This window comes from Coregonus lavaretus (assembly GCF_964263955.1).
Source record: "Coregonus lavaretus genome assembly, chromosome: 34".
Classification (NCBI taxonomy): domain Eukaryota; kingdom Metazoa; phylum Chordata; class Actinopteri; order Salmoniformes; family Salmonidae; genus Coregonus; species Coregonus lavaretus.
The window spans coordinates 18471871-18493344 of record NC_140021.1 but is presented as its reverse complement, the minus strand read 5'-3'; the positions used below and the strand labels follow the sequence as shown (position 1 = coordinate 18493344).

Here is a 21474-nt window from a genome sequence, read left to right as displayed (position 1 = left end):
ATCTGGAGATTGGCTAGGCCACTCCAGGACCTTGAAATGCTTCTTACGAAGCCACTCCTTCGTTGCCCGGGCGGTGTGTTTGGGATCATTGTCATGCTGAAAGACCCAGCCACGTTTCATCTTCAATGCCGCTGATGGAAGGAGGTTTTCACTCAAAATCTCACGATACATGGCCCCATTCATTCTTTCCTTTACACGGATCAGTCGTCCTGGTCCTTTTGCAGAAAAACAGCCCCAAAGCATGATGTTTCCACCCCCATGCTTCACAGTAGGTATGGTGTTCTTTGGATGCAACTCAGCATTCTTTGTCCTCCAAACACGACGAGTTGAGTTTTTACCAAAAAGTTATATTTTGGTTTCATCTGACCATATGACATTCTCCCAATCCTCTTCTGGATCATCGAAATGCACTCTAGCAAACTTCAGACGGGCCTGGACATGTACTGGCTTAAGCAGGGGGACACGTCTGGCACTGCAGGATTTGAGTCTCTGGCAGCGTAGTGTGTTACTGATGGTAGGCTTTGTTACTTTGGTCCCAGCTCTCTGCAGGTCATTCACTAGGTCCCCCCGTGTGGTTCTGGGATTTTTGCTCACCGTTCTTGTGATCATTTTGACCCCACGGGGTGAGATCTTGCGTGGAGCCCCAGATCGAGGGAGATTATCAGTGGTCTTGTATGTCTTCCATTTCCTAATAATTGCTCCCACAGTTGTTTTCTTCAAACCAAGCTGCTTACCTATTGCAGATTCAGTCTTCCCAGCCTGGTGCAGGTCTACAATTTTGTTTCTGGTGTCCTTTGACAGCTCTTTGGTCTTGGCCATAGTGGAGTTTGGAGTGTGACTGTTTGAGGTTGTGGACAGGTGTCTTTTATACTGATAACAAGTTCAAACAGGTGCCATTAATACAGGTAACGAGTGGAGGACAGAGGAGCCTCTTAAAGAAGAAGTTACAGGTCTGTGAGAGCCAGAAATCTTGCTTGTTTGTAGGTGACCAAATACTTATTTTCCACCATAATTTGCAAACCAATTCATTAAAAAAAATTTTTTCGCAATTTGTCTGTCATAGTTGACGTGTACCTATTATGAAAATTACAGGCCTCTCTCATCTTTTTAAGTGGCAGAACTTGCACAATTGGTGGCTGACTAAATACTTTTTTCCCCCACTGTATATGTCATTGAGCCAGTGTCTCTGTTATCGGAAGGTAGACATAAACTCCCTGTTGTAAAGTATAGAGAGGCACCTAAACTATGCTTGTTTGTTGATGAGGAGATGGCTTTTGTGGAAAAATAAATATTATCTTGTAGTAAATTCCAAAGGAGCGGCCAAATGTCCTTTAGAACTTTTTTGTATTTAAAGTAAGCCTCAGATTCAAATTTGCACAAAACAACATATCATATAGCTGCACTAGAGCAGAGTCTAGCCAGCATCACAGCTAGCAGTTGTTGTCCACGGGCAGCATGAATCTCTTCCTCTTATGGTCTGGCAGGCAGCAGTCATTCCCTACCACAGCTCCCCCATACTTGCACACACACGCACGCACGCACGCACGCACGCACGCACGCACGCACGCACGCACGCACGCACGCACGCACGCACGCACGCACGCACGCACGCACGCACACACACACACACACACACACACACACACACACACACACACCGACCTCTCCTCTAGCCTGTTTAAGAGGATTATGGGCACGTTTTGACCCTGTAGGACGGTCAGGAGACTGGCTGTGGATGAGACAAGAGGTAACCCGATTGAAGGCTAGAGCTCCAGAATGGAAGCCAATGCACAGTATGACAGAACCAAAGGTGAACCAAAATTAAACACAACATCTATGTTTTAAGTGAGAAGTTGTCTCCTGAGTGGCGCAGTGGTCTAAGGCACTGCATCGCAGTGCTAGCTGTGCCACTAGAGATCCTGGTTCAAATCCAGGCTCTGTCGCGACTGGGAGACTCATGGGCGGCGCACAATTGGCCTAGCGTTGTCCAGGGTAGGGGAGGGAATGGCCGGCAGGGATGTAGCTCAGTTGATAGAGCATGGCGTTTGCAACGCCAGGGTTGTGGGTTCGCTTCCCACGGGGGACCAGTTTGAAAAAAAAAAAAGACAAAAATATATATATGTATTCACTAACTGTAAGTCGCTCTGGATAAGAGCGTCTGCTAAATGACTAAACATGTAAAAAGTTAGGCTGGTCCGAAGCCGAAAAAGAAAGGAAATTCACACGAGCAACACAAGGGACACCTTTAGCCATGCACTATCAACGTTTTCCAGCACAGAGCCTTGACCTAGGCCTAGTGTTGGGTTACTACTGTACTGACAAACAGACATGGCACATTCAAACAATGTATTGTGCAATTACATTTTTCATTATAAGATATTATCATTGGGTCATATACAGTATGCTTATGACAAGTCATACAATCAATTATAGATATCAGAGGAAATAGGGCTAATGCTGATTGTATTATAGTATTAAGGTTCATACAGAGAATATTACAGAAAAAACTGTTCAGGACCATTGATATAAATTTAATTAATAAAAAAGGTACATAGAGTATTTTGTCATGCAAGGGAGAAAGGATTTGTTACATATATAGGGCATGGTTTTCCATATAAAATATTCATAAAACAAACTGCATTTACTGCATTTTTACAAAAAAACATTTAGCAACAAATCTTTGAGATCCATGATTAGGCTATATTAAAACCTGTTATATTGCATTGTAGTTTATAGTAACAAAATTAAACATTCTATCAGCCCTATTCCCTATATAGTGCACTACTCTTGACCAGAGGCCTATGGTAGGCTTCTGGTCAAAAGTAGTGTACTACATAGGGAATAGGATGCCATTTGGCATGCTTCGCCACTAGATGTTTCATTTATAGTTTGACAAGAAAAAGAGGGCATCATTTAAGTTGTTCAATCAGTAATTACACTTGACCATACTTTCTCCATAAATTGCAAGCAACATTGCCTGACTCACCAGTCCTTGGCATCAAGCTAACTAACTTCATAATGTGATTTCACTGACACAATTGAGATTAGGCACTAAAGATTAAAATGAGAAAGGTGTTAAAATGCCCTGGGATTTTATCCTGTAATCCTGAATGTCACAGTCATCAAAAGTTAGCCTGGTAACCCAAACTAAACTGTTACCATTGTCTGTTATGAAGTAAAACAAAAAGGCAAACATTTCAGTTTGGTTCCAGGCTATGACCAGTTCCAATAGTAACAAATTATGCTAGCGGTTTGTCTTCAAAACAACTTTCAACTAACTAATGATGGGACGTTCGCAAACCACCGGCTATTTGGTGAATGTCAGGAACCAAATCACATTTGTGAAAAAGCTGTGCATTTGGCTCTGATTACATACTGTTGCTACTGCTTTTAGAGCTCCAGACAATTATCTGCAGATAATATATATAAAACATTCTCTGAAGATTGCAATTCCTCACTGCAGGAACAATTGATCGTGAGGAGACATTTTCGGGTCCACACCAAATGAACAGCTCTTTTAGCTGAACGGAGCCAAATGAGCAGGTTCACTGAAAAGACTGGAAACGCCCATCACTACAACTAATATCCCGTCACCAAATCCATACTACAATTTGGTCCATTTTCAGCTGTTTACCTGTGCATAGTTCTCATCTTGGGAGAGTGATAGTTTAGATAAGTATTTTATTTGAGGCAAAACACACAATGATCTCCCTAATATCACAAATTACAGTCCAAACTGATTTCCTTTGATGGCCAAATTAATATGAATGCAATAAACTTCTGTTGCTGGCGGGTTTGTCCATGGACGAGACATCAGGGAGGCATGGATCGAGTCACTCACTTTTCCTTTGCTTGTTTGTACACCGAACACAGAACCTGATTACCCTGTGGCTCTAGCTATGTGTGGGATTTGTAGAACTTAATAGTGCAGCTAGTGCCCTTCTGTTCTGCTGCAGCTTCCACAATATAGCCTGGTTAATGCTGCAGCGTTCAGTCTGGTTTAACCATGCTATCCAGAAAAAGCAGACAACCCGTCAAGCTCTGACTGACTAATAACATGACCAAGAGTATCCATCCATTACTCTAAAGCTGTGCAGAGTGTCTGATAAAAATGAAACCAGTTGTTCTAATCGAGGATATTGCATAGATGACAGGAAATGGCTCAGTGGTATTTCGTACCGCTGATAAGACCACTCCTCCTGACAGCATCATTTTACATGCAGATGTTTTACTGGGCAGTGATGTTAAGAAAAACACTGACCAGGTTTCAGTCCAACACTGGACTCCTGTCAGACCCAATACCCATCTGTTACAGGCAACAATGGGCAAACACTGCATGCTCAGGTGTGCTGAAGCTAAGTGTTGCATAAATACATTTTCAACAATAGGGGACAATTGTACGTTTCTATAGAGTCAGATTAGAGATGGAGGATAAAGTGTGAATAATAAGAGCCGAGATTGGTGTTATGCGCTTTGAAAAAGGGGACATTGTGTTTTTATTGCCTCAGAGTTTTACATCAGACATGCGGCTGAACTTTATTGGTCAATGCATAACAATGGAAAGACTAAAAGCTAATGGAGGTCCTGGTCTTGAAGCAACAGCATTACTTTAAAATCCGTGGACCTTCAACTGCTCCTCCCTGACAATGCCGATCTGGGGAGGAAAATCGACACAAATTAGGCTACACACTAACAATAAGACCACAAGACACAATAACAATAGGAACAGCTAGTAGGTTACAGTCCTAGTGACTACACAACAGAGGCCAGAGATGGTCAGTGGGAAAAAAGCCCAAGTCATGGGACAGATATTAGCATTTTTGCACATCATGTAGAAAACATCTACACATGACTGAGCTTCACAATCAATTTTAGATAATTTCGGATTGTTTGGACGAAAAAGGCTAATATCGGTCCCATGACTTCAGTGGGATTTGTGCCACAAATGCTAAAACTTTTGCATGTGGAAACCGTGCCAGGGAAACTAAACAAATCATGGACCAGTGTCATTTTATAATAATTTGGGTGAATTACCCCTTTAAGGATTCCAGCATCAAGTTTTTCTGCACCACTGGCTGCCTTTTTTAGAAAAGAGGCTACAAGAGTCTTTCTAGGTTATGTTCCACCTCAGAATCAAAACATTGTCACAATTTAGGTAATGCTGCACTACAGTTTGGTTTGTCTATTGTTCTTCTGTGCAGTATTCATTTTAGACTATGCTTAAGTACTATAGTGTACACTACCGGTCAAAAGTTTTAGAACACCTACTCATTCAAGGGTTTCTTTATTTTTTACTATTTTCTACATTGTAGAATAATAGTGAAGACATCAAAACTATGAAATAACACATTTGGAATCAAGTAGTAAGCAAAAAGTGTTAAACAAATCAAAGTATATTTTATATTTGAGATTCTTCAAATAGCCACCCTTTGCCTTGATGACAGCTTCGCACACTCTTGGCATTCTCTCAACCAGTTTCACCTGGAATGCTTTTCCAACAGTCTTGAAGGAGCTCCCACATATGCTGAGCACTTGTTGGCTGCTTTTCCTTCACTCTGCGGTCCGACTCATCACAAACCATCTCAATTTGGTTGAGGTCAGGGGATTGTGGAGGCCAGGTCATCTGATGCAGCACTCAATCACTCTCATTCTTGGTAAAATAGGCCTTACACAGCCTGGAGGTGTGTTGGGTCATTGTCCTGTTGAAAAACAAATGGTAGTCCCACTAAGCGCAAGCCAGATGGGATGGCGTATCGCTGCAGAATGCTGTGGTAGCCATGCTGGTTAAGTGTGCCTTGAATTCTAAATAAAATCACAGACAGTGTCACCAGCAAAGCACCCCCACACCATAACTCCATGCTTTACGGCAGGAAATACACATGCGGATATTATCCATTCCCCCGCACCGCGTGCGGTTGGAACCAAAAATCTCAAATTTCCACCGGTCTAATGTCCATTGCTCGTGTTTCTTGGCCCAAGCAAGTCTCTTCTTATTGGTGTCCTTTAGTAGTGGTTTCTTTGCAGCAATTCAACCACACAGTCCCCTCTGAACAGTTGATGTTGAGATGCGTCTGTTACTTTATTTGGGCTGCAATTTCTGAGGCTGGTAACTCTAATGAACTTATCCTCTGCAGCAGTGGTAACTGTCTTCCATTCCTGTGGCGGTCCTCATGAGCCAGTTTCATCATATCGCTTGATGGTTTTTGCGACTGCACTTGAAGAAACTTTCAAAGTTCTTGAAATGTTCTGTATTGACTGACCTTCATGTCTTAAAGTAATGGACTGTCGTTTCTCTTTGCTTACTTGAGCGGTTCTTGCCATAATATGGACTTGGTCTTTTATCAAATAGGGCTATCTTCTGTAAACCCCCCCCACCTTGTCACAACTGATTGGCTCAAATGCATTAAGGAAAGAAATTCCACAAATTAACTTTTAAGAAGGCACACCTGTTAATTGAAATGCATTCCAGGTGCCTACCTCATGAAGGGTTGAGAGAATGCCAAGAGTGTGCAAAGCTGTCATCAAGGCAAAGGGTGGCTTTTTGAAGAATCTCAAATATATTTTGATTTGTTTAACACTTTTTTGGTTACTACATGATTCCATGTGTTATTTCATAGTTGAGGTCTTCACCATTATTCTACAATTAAAAATAAAGAAAAACCTTTAAATGAGATGGTGTTCTAAAACTTTTGACCGGTAGTGTGTGTGTGACAAAGTTGTGTGAAATGCAGCAAAGTACCTAACATCTGATAACTTGAAGACATTTACTTATCCAGAGAGACTTACAGTCAGTGCATTCAACTAGTGTAGGTAAGACAACCACAAATCTGAGAGAAGCTCACCTCCATGAGGAACTGGCAGATGTTTTTCCTCTGGTCTCCCTGCAGCTGTATGACCTCACCGTACTCCGGGTGCTCAATCACAGTACCATTGCAGGCAAATTTCTGTCAGGCACAAAGAGACAACCCCAGTAAGTCACAACATGCTTAGTGTAAATTAGCTGACATTTGCATGAAAAGTTGAAGTAGTAAACAAACATTGTCTTGTGTATTTGTTTTGTAACACATTTATTCCAATTTGAGTCATCTGAGAACAGCCAGTTAAATAATAGACTAAGACATAAGGAGGTTGAAAGGAGGGGCATGTGGCTAAGTAAACTTCCCCATAGCATTCAGTGCATCACCATCCAACTAACTAGCCCAAAGCCCCTTTTAATCACTCGCTAGCTACATCCTATGTGTGGATGGGGGAAGGGAGAAGAAAACCCCAGTGAATTCCTCAGTGATAACTGGGGGCTTATGGAATAAAACTGACCTATTGACACTGCAAATAGATTTTCCACTCTGCAAAGGGTATTAGCCATAGACCATAAAGGTTCAGCATCATGCACTTTGAGAAATGAATGTTGCTTGTCATTACATATGGATGTAAACAAAAAGTTTACTCATGCTAATCCCTGCCTACACATACCTCAATACTCCAGTATCCCTACACATTTGGTACAGCTTCCTCTTATTTTTATAATTATTTCATTATATTGAATATTTCACTGTAGGCTTGCAAGTTAAGCATTTCTCTGTACTTCTGCATGAGGAAAATGCAACTTGAATACTGTTGTGGAAATTCTAATCAATAATGAGGAGAGACAAGGTCAATTACCAATCAGGATATTACTTTATTTAAAAAAAAACGTATTAATAGGGCAGTAAGTGGGGCTGGTCGACCCAACACTCAAGTGTTGGGCCGAGAGCTCTGACATACAGACAATACAAATATATTTTATAGCAAAGATACACCCTATCAATCTACATGACAAACAGTAGATGTGTGGAATGAGTCAAAGGGTTTGGATTTGTATGAAATAAATAAATAAATAAATAATTCACAGCAGACAGTATCTGCAGTGAAGACTTCTCATTGTATGGAAACCAGGGGTTGGCCCCCCAAGACAAGGTTCTTATCAACATTATCCATACCCGAGCCATCTCTCCCTGGTACCTTACATTACACAAACACCAATTCATTCTATGGAATGCATGCTGTAGGTTCTATCACCAAACCATTCATAAATCAATTGTCAGCTCCAGATAGCCCTATCTCCAGTGAAACCCATGTCCTTGACCACATGCCTAGACTAGCTGCAGGGAGCTAGAGTAGAAACCATCCCTTTACAAAAACAATGTATTAGTAGAACAGTATAATTGTTAACTATTAATATTAAACAAAGCAGGTAAAAACATGTTACATGTTCATTTCTCTCTCACAATAAGTCTAGACAACATCATCACCTTCTTGAAGGCCTTCACAAGCTTCTTCTTGTCGTAATCGGCCGCGATCCCTTGCACAGTGGTTAGGGTCTTGCGTCCGTTTCGTTGCTGTATCCTTATGTGGATTTTATCTTCGGTCCCTGCCGGGAGTAAATCGTCACCCTTGGTTGCATCAGCAAAGGGATCTGAAAAGCGAGAGGGGGAGGGGAGGGGAGAGGAGGAAAAAGGCCAGATTAAAATTCTGCGCGTTTAACTAGCTACTCATGCTAGGCTAAATTAAGTGGCGGGTGTCAGATCACATCACAAATATGCTGCACTGTTTTAATATTTCTGTAAAAAAATGTGATTTTACTTAGAAACACTACTTTATCTCGTCCTGGCTGGCTACTACTGTAATCTATTAACGTTAGATGCTAGTTAGCCAACGTTAGCTAGCTTGGATTCCACATTTAGGTAGGTGGTTGGTCGTTTGGCCCCGTTTACAGACAGACATCCACCTTCACCCAATACGATAGGAGCTTAGACATGGATAACATATCACTAACCAACGTTAACGTGTAATTAAACAGATTGTTTTTTACCAGGGCACCGCCTAGTTAGCTAGCATGTGACGGTAGATAACTTAGTTCAGCAGTTACCATGGGAAATTGGCCAGCCAACGTTAGCTAGTTATGTGGCTAAAAGCTGGCGCTAACTAGCTAGTTAGTGTTAGCTAGCTTACAATACTTTAGCTGGGCAATCGTATTTTATTAAGCTGTTTATTTTCAAAACAACCTTAGGTAAATTGTACCGTCAAGAATACTCAAATGTATATTTTCTAACGTTAGTTGCTACCGTAGCAAGTCATAATTAACGTTAGCCTTTCTAGCAAGCTAGAATTTGCGCTTTTACTTACCAAAAGATTGGAGGTTCTGAATAGAGGACATGCGATATTAGGACGATAACTTTGTGGAGATGAAATACCTCGGCGATGTAATGCCTTGCCTCTTTATTTGACTGATTATTATTTAACAAAGGAACTCAAATAAAAGGACAAAAGCAACCGGAGTGCACGCCTCGTCTCCTTGACAAAATGGCTTCGAACAAAAAAAAGTATTCGAATCCGCTGGCTTTTGTTCGACATCATCGTTGGTGCTAGCAAGCCATCGACCAGAATGAGTCTGTGGACTCAACACTGCCATCCACCTTGTTGGAGGGACGTTGCCTACCCAGTACACATTTTGAACAATCACTTTATTATAAGTCACTGACAGTGTTAACACAATGATAAACATGTAATTCAAACATTATGGTTGAAGTCAGTTTAAAATACTGTTTTATCCAGTGTAAACAAGAGGTATCACACCTTTTTATGGTATGATTCTCAGAGCAGAACGTTATAAAACATTTCGACACAATATAAAACTATTTCAAATACAGTTAAAGTGAGCTGTTATAGAAATCTCATGACAGATCTGTCCATTGCTCAGCAGCTCTTCATGACATGCCAATTCCAACAAGTAGTGCCACCAAAAAGGCCATATTTCCTAGGAAAAACAGGACCAGGAGCAACAACTCCATGCATGCCTGTGGGGAGAAATGAAAAGTAAAATCGAACCTTGACAGAATAGTTAAGAATGTGTCACTTAACAAATCACAAATACAATAAGTACATTGAAAATGTGATTCAATGGTGGTATTCAGCTTACCGAGTCAGAAGCACCCTCTTTGTTATCTATAAGAACAAAAAAAAAGTTGTGTAGTATTTAAGAAAAGAGAAACCTGTACACTGCTCTTGCTGGTATCAACTTGTTTATTCAAGCGTACTTGTCGCCTATTGTCCGTTGTCAGAGCTTTTGATGAAGGCCAAGAGGCCGAAAAAAGTTAAATATGGCAGATAAATATTTCCTTAACAGATGCACAATATTAGGTTGCTCAATATTGTAGGGGATTGTATATCATTAACCTGAATTTAACTAAATAATAATGGATATAATGTATTTTCTCACCATTGCGCTTCCAGCGCATGTGGACATCTAGCAGGATGTACAGTGTTGCCTCCCATCCAACAAACCCACCCATCACCTTCAAAAGCCACTTATCCTCAGAGCTGTCAATCAATGACAGCCCAGTGAATATTGCCGCCACTGGAAGAAAATGTCAACACAATTACTAACATGGCCATAGAGCAACAACAAACATGTTTGACATATATTAGCTGAGAAGATACAGTACTTTGTACTATGCAAATAAAAACCAACAAAAACTATTATGATCACAGTTCCGCACAATTGGCCCAGCGTTGTCCAGGGTAGGGGAGAGAATGGCCGGTAGGGATGTAGATCAGTTGGTAGAGCATGGCGTTTGCAACGCCAGGGTTGTGGGTTCGATTCCCATGGGGGGTATAAAAAATAATGTATGCACTAACTGTAAGTCGCTCTGGATAAGAGCGTCTGCTAAATGACTAAAATGTAAAATTTCCTTACCAGCTAAAACTTTAATCGCCACTGCATTCAAAGCATGCGACCAATTGAAGAGGAATCGCCTGTGAAAAACACAAAATACATTAACTCCTTGAGAAAATTAGGCCACATTTGGTCTATAAACTATTACACAGAAGTAAACGCACATACATGAGGTATGATTATGGATACCTTACCAGTGATGTTGAGGTCCACATCGGAACATGGCAGCGGTCGGCTGGAAGAAGGCCAGGATCATAAGGATGCAGCCCAACACAGGATGGGCTCCCTATGAACACACTGGCCTCAAACATTGTCTCGTAACCATTTCAATTATCTGAGCCTTCCATAATGAAGTAGGTTTGTTTGAGTAACATAAAACTGTAGGATACACAGCATTTGTCACCTTCATTCAGAAAACATATTGGCTATTAAAACTCGGACGTTTGTTTTAATAATGTACAGGCGCAATCAAAGGTTTATGATACATACCCCACTCCAGCCTCTAACATGTGAGAAGGACAAAATGAAGGCAATGATGGTGGCAGCAACAGTGAGTGTCATAAGAAACACGTGCACCTGAGGAACATAAATACAGATTATGTGGCATTATTTAGTACTAAGAACATGCCACCAAATAAAATCTAGACCATGAGTTCTTAAAACTTTGTCAACCAATGAGAAATGTACCATCCAAATAGTCTTACAACGAGCCAAATTAAGGCGAGGCACCACAGGCTGAAATGACATATTGAATCTACGTTTGATCCTTTAATATTAGAAAACAAATTCAAAACTTACTGTAAATGTATATTTTATTTATCAGTCAATTTAATGAATTTTAACCACATTCAAATGGACAAATCTACACTGCTCAAAAAAATTAAGGGAACACTTAAACAACACAATGTAACTCCAAGTCAATCACACTTCTGTGAAATCAAACTGTCCACGTAGGAAGCAACACTGATTGACAATACATTGCACATGCTGTTGTGCAAATGGAATAGACAACAGGTGGAAATTATAGGCAATTAGCAAGACACCCCCAATAAAGGACTGGTTTTGCAGGTGGTGACCACAGACCACTTCTCAGTTCCTATGCTTCCTGGCTGATGTTTTGGTCACTTTTGAATGCTGGAGGTGCTTTCACTCTAGTGGTAGCATGAGACGGAGTCTACAACCCACACAAGTGGCTCAGGTAGTGCAGCTCATCCAGGATGGCACATCAATGCGAGCTGTGGCAAGAAGGTTTGCTGGGTCTGTCAGCGTAGTGTCCAGAGCATGGAGGCGCTACCAGGAGACAGGCCAGTACATCAGGAGACGTGGAGGAAGCCGTAGGAGGGCAACAACCCAGCAGCAGGACTGCTACCTCCGCCTTTGTGCAAGGAGGAGCACTGCCAGAGCCCTGCAAAATGACCTCCAGCAGGCCACAAATGTGCATGTGTCTGCTCAAATGGTCAGAAACAGACTCCATGAGGGCCCGACGTCCACAGGTGGGGTTGTGCTTACAGCCCAACACCATGCAGGACGTTTGGCATTTGCCAGAGAACACCAAGATTTGCAAATTCGCCACTGGCGCCCTGTGCTCTTCACAGATGAAAGCAGGTTCACACTGAGCACGTGACAGACGTGACAGAGTCTGGAGACGCCGTGGAGAACGTTCTGCTGCCTGCAACATCCTCCAGCATGACCGGTTTGGCGGTGGGGTGGCATTCCTCCATGTGCTCGCCAGAGGTAGCCTGACTGCCATTAGGTACCGAGATGAGATCCTCAGACCCCTTGTGAGACCATATGCTGGTGCGGTTGGCCCTGGGTTCCTCCTAATGCAAGACAATGCTAGACCTCATGTGGCTGGAGTGTGTCAGCAGTTCCTGCAAGAGGAAGGCATTGATGCTATGGACTGGCCCGCCCGTTCCCCAGACCTGAATCCAATTGAGCACATCTGGGACATCATGTCTCGCTCCATCCACCAACGCCACGTTGCACCACAGACTGTCCAGGAGTTGGAAGATGCTTTAGTCCAGGTCTGGGAGGAGATCCTTCAGGAGACCATCCGCCACCTCATCAGGAGCATGCCCAGGTGTTGTAGGGAGGTCATACAGGCACGTGGAGGCCACACACACACTACTGAGCCTCATTTTGACTTGTTTTAAGGACATTACATCAAAGTTGGATCAGCCTGTAGTGTGGTTTTCCACTTTAATTTTGAGGGTGACTCCAAATCCAGACCTCCATGGGTTGATACATTTGATTTCCATTGATAATTTGTGTGATTTTGTTGTCAGCACATTCAACTATGTAAAGAAAAAAGTATTTAATAAGATTATTTCATTCATTCAGATCTAGGATGTGTTATTTTAGTGTTCCCTTTATTTTTATGAGCAGGATGTACAAAGTGTCGAAAGCGTTCTACAGGGACGCTGGCCCATGTTGACTCCAATGCTTCCCACAGCTGCGTCAAGTTGTCTGGATTTTCTTTGGGTGGTGGCTCATTCTTGATACACACAGGAAACTCAATCGTCTCCTCCTTTAACCTGTCTCCCCCCTCCATCTACACTGATTGAAGTGGATTTAACAAGAGACATCAATAAGGGATCATATCTTTCACCTGGTCAGGGTATGTCAAGGAAAGGGCAGGTGTTCTTAATGTTCTGTATACTCCGTGTATATCCACAATCTGGTCTATACAAGTACGGTCCTCGAGTGTCTTAATGAAACGAAAATTGTGTCGGACTTCATTAAGGTGTCCAGAAAAATGTATTTGTGGTATATGCAAATATTTAAATGAATATTGCATATTTTCATACAATATTTCAGAAAAGTTGCAATACACAAAAGTATCATATTGGCATCTATAGTCAACTGGTAAAAGTGCATTGTGTTATATCTAAGGGAAACTATTTTTTTAAAAGCATGAGGGTGTGGTGCCTCGCCTTAAAAATAAATAGTGTGTGATTAGAGATGTATTCTAATAACTCGCGACCCACTTCTCACGTGCCCAGGGCCCACACTAAGTCCTGACCCATAGTTTAAGAAACCTTGATCTAGACGTACTAATGTGACGGCCGTCAATGTGTTGGCTTAACAGTATAGCTTCAGATGTCTGTGATTGGGAGTTCTCGGATCCTGGCCTCGGAAACACGTGACAGCCCGCTTGACACAATTAGCCAATCATGCTATAGAAAAGGCACCGATTCGATAGCAGTGGGGTGGAGACATTTCAAGCTAAGGAGGGAGGTTACAATCTAACACCTTTACACTAACACATTGGGGACAGTATAGCAGAAACTCACCAGAAACCAAACGTCTTTCCCACAACATCCTTTCCCCTTGGCCACACCTTTCAGATACCTGGCTGTGATCATTCCTAGACTACCGGTGGTCATCCACGCTATCAACATCAGGGCACCTGAAGCGCAACAGGATAATCAATATGCTAGTATCTGTAGTTATAATCAGTGTATTGCAATAATGTTTGAGGTTATGCATGCAAACTCTTCTCACTAGGACAACAGTAACATTACCATGTGCTTTTATAATAGGGGGGCGGATTGCATTGGTGACAAGCTGAGGTCTTGAAACATCCACCTTAGTGTCACTGATGAAGGTGCTTGTATGATGCCTGATTTCCCCTGTCAAAGTCAACCCAAGAGAAAGAGAATAACATTGACACATACAGTGGCTTGCAAAAGTATTCACCTCCCTTGCCATTTGTCTTATTTTGTTGCCGTACAACCTGGAATTAAAATGGATTTTTTGGGAGTTTGTATCATTTGAATTACACAACATGCCTACCACGTCGAAGATGCAAAATATTTATTGTGAAACAATAAATATGTAAAAAATAAAAAATAATGAACTTGAGCGTGCATAAATATTCAGACCATGACATTCCACATTTTGTTAGGTTACAGCCTTATTCTAAAATCGATTAAATTGTTCCCCCCAAAGCAAAAACAGGTTTAGAAATCTTAGCTAAATTATTAAAAATAAAAAAATATTACATTTACGTAAGTATTCAGACCATTTACTCAGTACTTTGTTGAAGCACCTTTTACAGCTTTGAGTGGTCTTGGGTATAACGCTACAAGCTTGGCACACTTGTATTTGTGGAGTTTCTCCCATTCTCTGCAGATCCTCTCAAGCTCTGTCAGGTTGGATGGGGAGCGTTGCTACACAGCTATTTTCAGGTCTCTCCAGAGATGTTAGATCAGGTTCAAGTCCAGGCTTTGGCTGGGCCACTTGAGGACATTCAGAGACTTGTCCCAAAGCCACTCCTGCGTTGTCCTGTTGGAAGGTGAACCTTCACCCCAGTCTGAGGTCCTGAGAGCTCTGGAGCAGGTTTTCATCAAGGATCTCTGTACTTCGCGCCGTTCATCTTTACCTCGATCCTGACTAGTCTCCCAGTCCCTGCCGCTAAAGAACATCCCCACATCATGATGCTGCCACCACCATAGGGATGGTGCCAGATTTCCTCCAGACGTGACAAATATTTCAATCTTGGTTTCATCAGACCAGAGAATCTTGTTTCTCATGGTCTGAGAGTTTTTAGGTGCCTTTTGGCAAACTCCAAGTGTGCCGTCATCTGCCTTTCACTAAGGAGTGGCTTCCGTCTGGTCACTTTACCATAAAGTCCTGATTGGTGGAGTGCTGCAGAGATTGTTGTCCTTCTGGAAGGTTCTCCCATCTCCACAGAGGAATTCTGGAGCTCTGTCAGAGTGACCATCAGGTTCTTGGTCACCTCCCTGACCAAGGCCCTTCTCCCCTGATTGCTCAGTTCGGCCAGGTGGCCAGCAATAGGAAGAGTCTTGGTGGCTCCAAACTTCTTCCATTTAAGAAGTATGGAGGCCACTGTATTCTTGGGGACCTTCAATGCTGCAGAAATGTTTTGGTACCCTTCCCAAGATCTGTGCCTCGACACAATCTTGTCTTGGAACTCTACGGACAATTCCTTCGACCTCATGGTTTGGGTTTTGCTCCGACATGCACGGTCAACTGTAGGACCTTATATAGACAGGTGTGCTTTTCTAAATCATGTCCAATCAATTGAATTTATCACAGGTTGACAAGTTGTAGAAACATCAAGGATGATCAATGGAAAAAGGATGCACCGGAGCTCAATTTTAAGTCTCATAGCAAAGGGTCTGAATACTTATGTAAATAAGGTATCTGTTTTTAATACATTTGCAAACATTTCTAAAAACCTGTTTTTGCCTTGTCATTATGGGGTATTGTGTAGATTGAGGAAAGAATAATTATTTTATTCATTTTAGAATAAGGCTGTAACGTAACAAAATGTGGAAGAAGGGGTCTGAATACTTTCCGAATATACTGTACCACGGCTAAGGGCTGTTCTTATGCACGACAACGCGGAGTGCCTTAGCCATGGTATATTGGCCATATACTACAAGCACGCCCCCCACATGTACATATTGTCTCATACTCTACCATTACTGGTTGGTCCTTGAGCAAACATGAGGTAGTAGGGGGAACTGGACCGTATGGATCGTTGAGTTGAGACGGGGTTCATAGTCGTGAAGGAACAGCTAATGATACCATCCTTCATTGAGGATTTAACATCAGAAACATTTCCCTACAAGAAGGACAAACAAGAAACATTTGCATCAATACAGATTGTTTTATGATTTATTAAGCATCAGGGTTGGGGGTCAATTCCATTTCGATTCAGTCAAGTCAGGAACAGAAATTTCAGTCCCAATTGCAATTGTCCTCATTGCTTTTCAGTGGAATGGACCCCAACCCTATTAGGCATTATGCAAACACGTACGCCATTCATATGCCATAATAACGAGCGAGAGAAGTTCAATACCAGAGGACGCATGTCTGGTCGCGTTCTTCCAGTTGAATAGGCGTGTTGCAATTGGATGATCCCGTTACTGTCCCGGCCACAAATAAAGATGTCATCATTTCCCTTATGAGAAGATGAAGAAAATGTTAGAGGAACACAATCAAGTCACATCTGTTGAATTTGCTCATTCAAATTTAGAGGCAGTCAGTCCAGTTACATTTATGTAAATGAAAAAATAACACATTTCATTTGAAAATGGTTTGAGTGCTAGCCTGGTCCCAGATCCATTAGTGCAGTCTTGCCAACTCCTAATGGTCATTGTCATGCCAACCAAACATGTTGGACCATTAGGAGTACCAGGCTAGATGAGGGCAGGTTGTAGGCAGTGAGCGTTACCATCGTCTGGTCATCTGAGAAGCCGATGGCGATGTAGCCGTCTGAAGGGCCGGTCATCTCCAACTGGATGGCTGTATCCCTGGTAGAGGTCGTCGCAGACAGGAAGTAACAGTCTGGGCTGACCCCAGGGTTACAGTTCAGAGGTCGGCTGAAACAGACCTTACTGCTGCCACATCCAGCACTCGAGATGGACAACTGTTACAAACATAATCAATGTTACTGTAAAGCACTTTGGGACAACTGATGTAGTGCTTACAAATATATTTAATTGTTTGAAAATCTAATATGAAAATATTGTCAGAGAGTCAGTTACACGTGTGATACATTGTTAAGACCGATGTTTTAAATGAAACATATTTGTACTATTAGCTATCACCATACGTACTGAGGATTGCGATGGAAATACTGCTGTGGATGAGGCGGAAGTGGTAGATGTGCTGGGTGTGGATGTGCTGTTCGCTGGGGTTGCAGCAGCGACGCTGAACGTGACTGGAGAACTTCTCATGCCAACCCAGAAGGTGTTGAAATCTTTTACAAAGGATACACTGGCAGAACAAATAGTAAAACAATATCAAGAGCCGGTTTCCCAGACACAGATTAAGCCTAGTATTATACTAAAAAGCATGTTCAATGGTGATTCCCCATTGAAAGTTGTTGTTTTTAGTCCAGGACTAGGCTTAATCTGTGTCCGGGAAACCGGACCAGAGGGTATAAGAAGTGAACATTCTGGTTCAGGAGCTACAGGATGGATGAATCACCTGAATTGGATAGAGTTGAGGTCATCTGATATGGGGGCCCTCCATGTTCCCTGGATGGAGAATTTAGGTGAAGCTGATGTGTGAGAAATTGCAGACTTCTGGGAACAGGAAAAAAAAAGGATCCACGATGATTTAGTTAGGCTTTATACAGATGCAACAGGGTGATTCCACATCAGGAAGGCCAAAAAATATGTCTGGTAATTCTCACAGAAATTTACTTGGGAGGAGGGCTGTTTGATATTCTTATTACATTTGTATCAAACTATTATGATGAAGTGGCCATTTTAGAACCTTTTTAGACCTATTCATGCGTCCTGTAAGACCCTATGATCTGTGAATCGTACATTATACAGACAACATGGTGTCATACTCCTTAGTGTATTTTTTTTTTTACATATATAAAATTAATACACATATATATAATATTATTCTGACATTTCACATTCTTAAAATAAAAGTGGTGATCCTAACTGACCTAAGACAGGGAATTTTTACTAGGATTAAATGTCAGGAATTGTGGAAAAACTGAGTTTAAATGCATTTGGCTAAGGTGTATGTAAACTTGCAACTTCAAAAAAAAAAAATCTCAAAAGATGCATGTCTAAAGAGAACAGAGTGCACTCTCCACTTTCCATGGGGCAACCACAGAGCAGGCTCAACTTGCCCGGCTCCCATACATGCTTTAAATTGTTCGTCTTTCACTTAAACAATGTGGATTAACCAGAAAGCTCAGTTTTAGGCTTACTGGAATTCTTCCCAGTTGTTGTTTTCAGTAAAAAAAAAAAAAAAACACCTGGGGCGACTATAGAACAGGCTCCACATGCCCAACTGCTCAGTTCACTTGCCCCAGGAAAAGGTCCCTGCTACAACTAGGTTTCGGAGATTAACCTGGTCTCCACACCACTGTCAGACTTGTGGTGCACCCTCTGAATTATGATACATTTTATGAGCACCACCAACACAGTGAATGGGAAAAATGATTAAAAGGGAACTCCCTCTGCTATTGATTTGCTGAATGTGCAATCCTTCAGAAGTAACAGAGCCCACTGAAAATGTGATCTGTTTGAAGAGTAAATTGTTTAAAAAAATAAGCAAAATCAAAAAGGGTGCTTTTAAGATATTCATATATTTGGATGTTAATTTATTCAATGTGAAAAATATTTTAGAATCTTGACATACTCCATATTTTAGATGACACTGTTAGGAGTATAATCACACCAAGATGTCTGCATCATGTATGGTTCACCGATCTTATTTTACCTTTATTTAACTAGGCAAGTCAGTTAAGAACCAAGTCTTAGTTACAATGACGGCCTACACCGCCCGAACGACACTAGGCCAATTGTGCACTCCCAATCACGGCCGGTTGTGATACAGCCTGGAATCTAACCAGGGGGTCTGTAGTGATGCCTCAAGCACTGAGATGCAGTGCCTTAGACCGCTGCACCACTCGGGAGCCCTTAGGGTCTTACAGGAGGCATGTTTAGGTCTAAAAAGGGCCTAAAGTGGCAATTTTTAAAGGGTTTGTGATAAATGTAAAAAGCATGTCAATCATCTTTCCTCCCAAATTAAGTTTCTATGTGAGGATTGCCTATACAATCTGAGATGGCAAAAATATTTTGCCTTCCTGGGGTCGAATGCAGGAAAGATGATTGCAGGAACAGGATAATTGATCAGTTTCTGTAAATAGAGTTGTTTTCATACATCCCAAATACATTTAGGCCTATAAGATCTAAAAAAAAACATTACTGTTTCAATGTTATATGTAATACTGTAGCACTCATAACAGCAAAACAGGCTATAGGCCATGTGGGAATAGACAGAATTAAATGGAATTATACAATCTATGGGAATAGACTCACAGGTAGTCCGTTGCAGGTGAGGAGCTGTGCCTCTCCACTTGTTACAGTGAAGGATCCCAAAGGACTGCTTCCACCAACTGCTCTGGCTTGTAACATGAACCCAATGAATGGAGTGGCATCTGCCAGGAGCTGGACTGTTAACACAGTGTGTAGTTGATTTAAAAACACCAGTTACACCACCATAGAAAATGGAGACATCTTTGAAAAGTAGATATGGACTGAATATATCTACCCATAACAGCCTAAACATAATATTAATATAAACTATAGTGGTGAGTGTTCAATATCACTGCATGAACTCTGCAGTAATAGAAAAAAAACAACATTAAAAACATGATTTCTCACCTGTGATTTCGTCGCCCTTCTTGAAGCTGGACCGGTCAGTGGCGACAGAGAATGGAGCAGGGCTCTGCTGCGCGTCTACGGAGTGTTGCGGTGTCATATGGTCACACGCCTCCGTCACCGCTCCGGAGCTGTAGCACCGCACCACCCGCAGAACACACGCGATAATCATTATGTATCGATCCATCTTGATTCAATAATAACGAAAAAATAATTAAGAATAGCCTGATGGAGAGCGTGGCGTACCGGAGTCAACAAGTTGTGGAGTTTGGGTGAGGGGCAGAATTTCTAGTTTAGTGCCTTGTGTGCGGTTAACGTTTAGACAGAGAGAGGACCTCCCTTCTGGATACTAGTGTGTCAAGTCCGGCGGTCGCGTTATGCAATTAACCCTGTGAGACCCAAGCGTTTTTGCAAATGCGTGTTTGTAACACTTACAAAAATACCTCTAGTTCTGGCTCAGAATGTTTGTTTCATGACAATTTTCTTCTACATAAATCACCACATTTTAGAGAAGATAACGGTTGCTAATATACATCTGGGTATAAGGAGATGAGGGATGTATTACAAGTACACTGAGTCAACTTAATTAAAATACTGAATGTATTGTGCTAAAAGAGCAAGATAAAAAAATCGATTGGCAGTAGGCCTATTTGGTGATAAAACAACAGCTCACCTTTCAGATAAGGACACCCTACACCAGGGTTCTTCAATTCCGGTCCTGGAGGGCCGAAACACCTCTGTTTTTCATCCTCTCCTTCTAATCAGGGGCAAATTAAGACCTTGGACACCAGGTGAGTGCAATTAACTACCAAGTAGAAATAAAAAACAGAAGTGTTTCGGCCCTCCAGGACCGGAATTGAAGAACCCTGCCCTACACAGAGGTCTCCAACCCTGTTCCTGGAGACCTACCCTTCTGTAGGTTTTAATTCTAACCCCAGTTGTTACTAACCTGATTAATCTTATCAACAAGGTCATTATTAGAAACAGGTGTGCTAGATTAGGTTTGGAGGAAAAACTTACAGGATGGTAGCTCTCCAGGAGCAAGGTTGGAGAGCCCTGATATATAACAATCTGAAAACACCCATTTCACAATCTGGTTTGAGCAATTAAATAATCAGGTACACCTGAAGTGTTACCTGCCATGCAAAACTGAGGCAATCAAAATGAAGACAATTTAAACACTTAAAGTAACTGTCCAGTGTTTCCAGATTTCTATGAGTGAAATAGTTTTCCTTCCAGAAAATGGTAATTAAATATGTTAAAAAGCTACTTTTCTGTGTTGGAATGGTATGGGCGTACCCCAACAACAGAATGGCATTAGAGTACAGTCGTGGTCAAAAGTTTTGAGAACGACACAAGTATTGGTCTTCACAAAGTTCACTGCTTCAGTGTTATGAGATATTTTTGTCAGATGTTACTAAGGTATACTGAAGTATAATTACAAGCATTCCATAAGTGTCAAAGGCTTTTATTGACAATTACATTAAGTTTATGCAAAGAGTCAATATTTGCAGTGTTGACCCTTCTTTTTCAAGACCTCTGCAATCCGCCCTGGCATGCTGTCAATTAACTTCTGGGCCCCATCCTGACTGATGC

The 21474-nt window shown here is 41.7% G+C and overlaps 2 protein-coding genes across 2 annotated transcripts; both read right to left on the bottom strand.

Annotated features, from left to right (window-relative positions):
• Positions 1-2636: 2636 nt before the first annotated feature.
• eif1b (eukaryotic translation initiation factor 1B) lies at positions 2637-9418 on the bottom strand. The gene is made up of 4 exons (XM_084152219.1): positions 9163-9418; positions 8289-8452; positions 6843-6944; positions 2637-4654 (listed from the first exon to the last, which is right to left on the bottom strand). The coding sequence occupies exons 1-4, from the start codon at positions 9191-9193 to the stop codon at positions 4610-4612; spliced, it is 342 nt and encodes a 113-aa protein (XP_084008345.1). The 5' UTR covers positions 9194-9418; the 3' UTR covers positions 2637-4609.
• Positions 9419-9743: 325 nt separating this feature from the next.
• Positions 9744-20065, bottom strand: LOC311108958 (putative ferric-chelate reductase 1; the record flags this gene model as incomplete). The annotated part of the gene is made up of 15 exons (XM_084151739.1): positions 9744-9833; positions 9956-9981; positions 10256-10393; positions 10733-10791; positions 10906-10997; positions 11201-11287; positions 14005-14120; positions 14236-14343; positions 16160-16304; positions 16542-16643; positions 16917-17111; positions 17302-17461; positions 17675-17772; positions 19537-19670; positions 19882-20065. The coding sequence occupies 15 exons, from the start codon at positions 20063-20065 to the stop codon at positions 9744-9746; spliced, it is 1734 nt and encodes a 577-aa protein (XP_084007865.1).
• Positions 20066-21474: the final 1409 nt, after the last annotated feature.

Excerpts from the sequence above, each read along its gene's own strand:
- eif1b (XM_084152219.1), bottom strand. The coding sequence starts at position 9,193 with ATGTCCTCTATTCAGAACCTCCAATCTTTTG. Across the intron at positions 8,453-9,162 it reads TCAGAACCTCCAATCTTTTG|ATCCCTTTGCTGATGCAACC; the intron begins GTAAGTAAAAGC and ends CTCGCTTTTCAG. Across the intron at positions 4,655-6,842 it reads TCTGCCAGTTCCTCATGGAG|ATCGGCATTGTCAGGGAGGA; the intron begins GTGAGCTTCTCT and ends TTTCCTCCCCAG.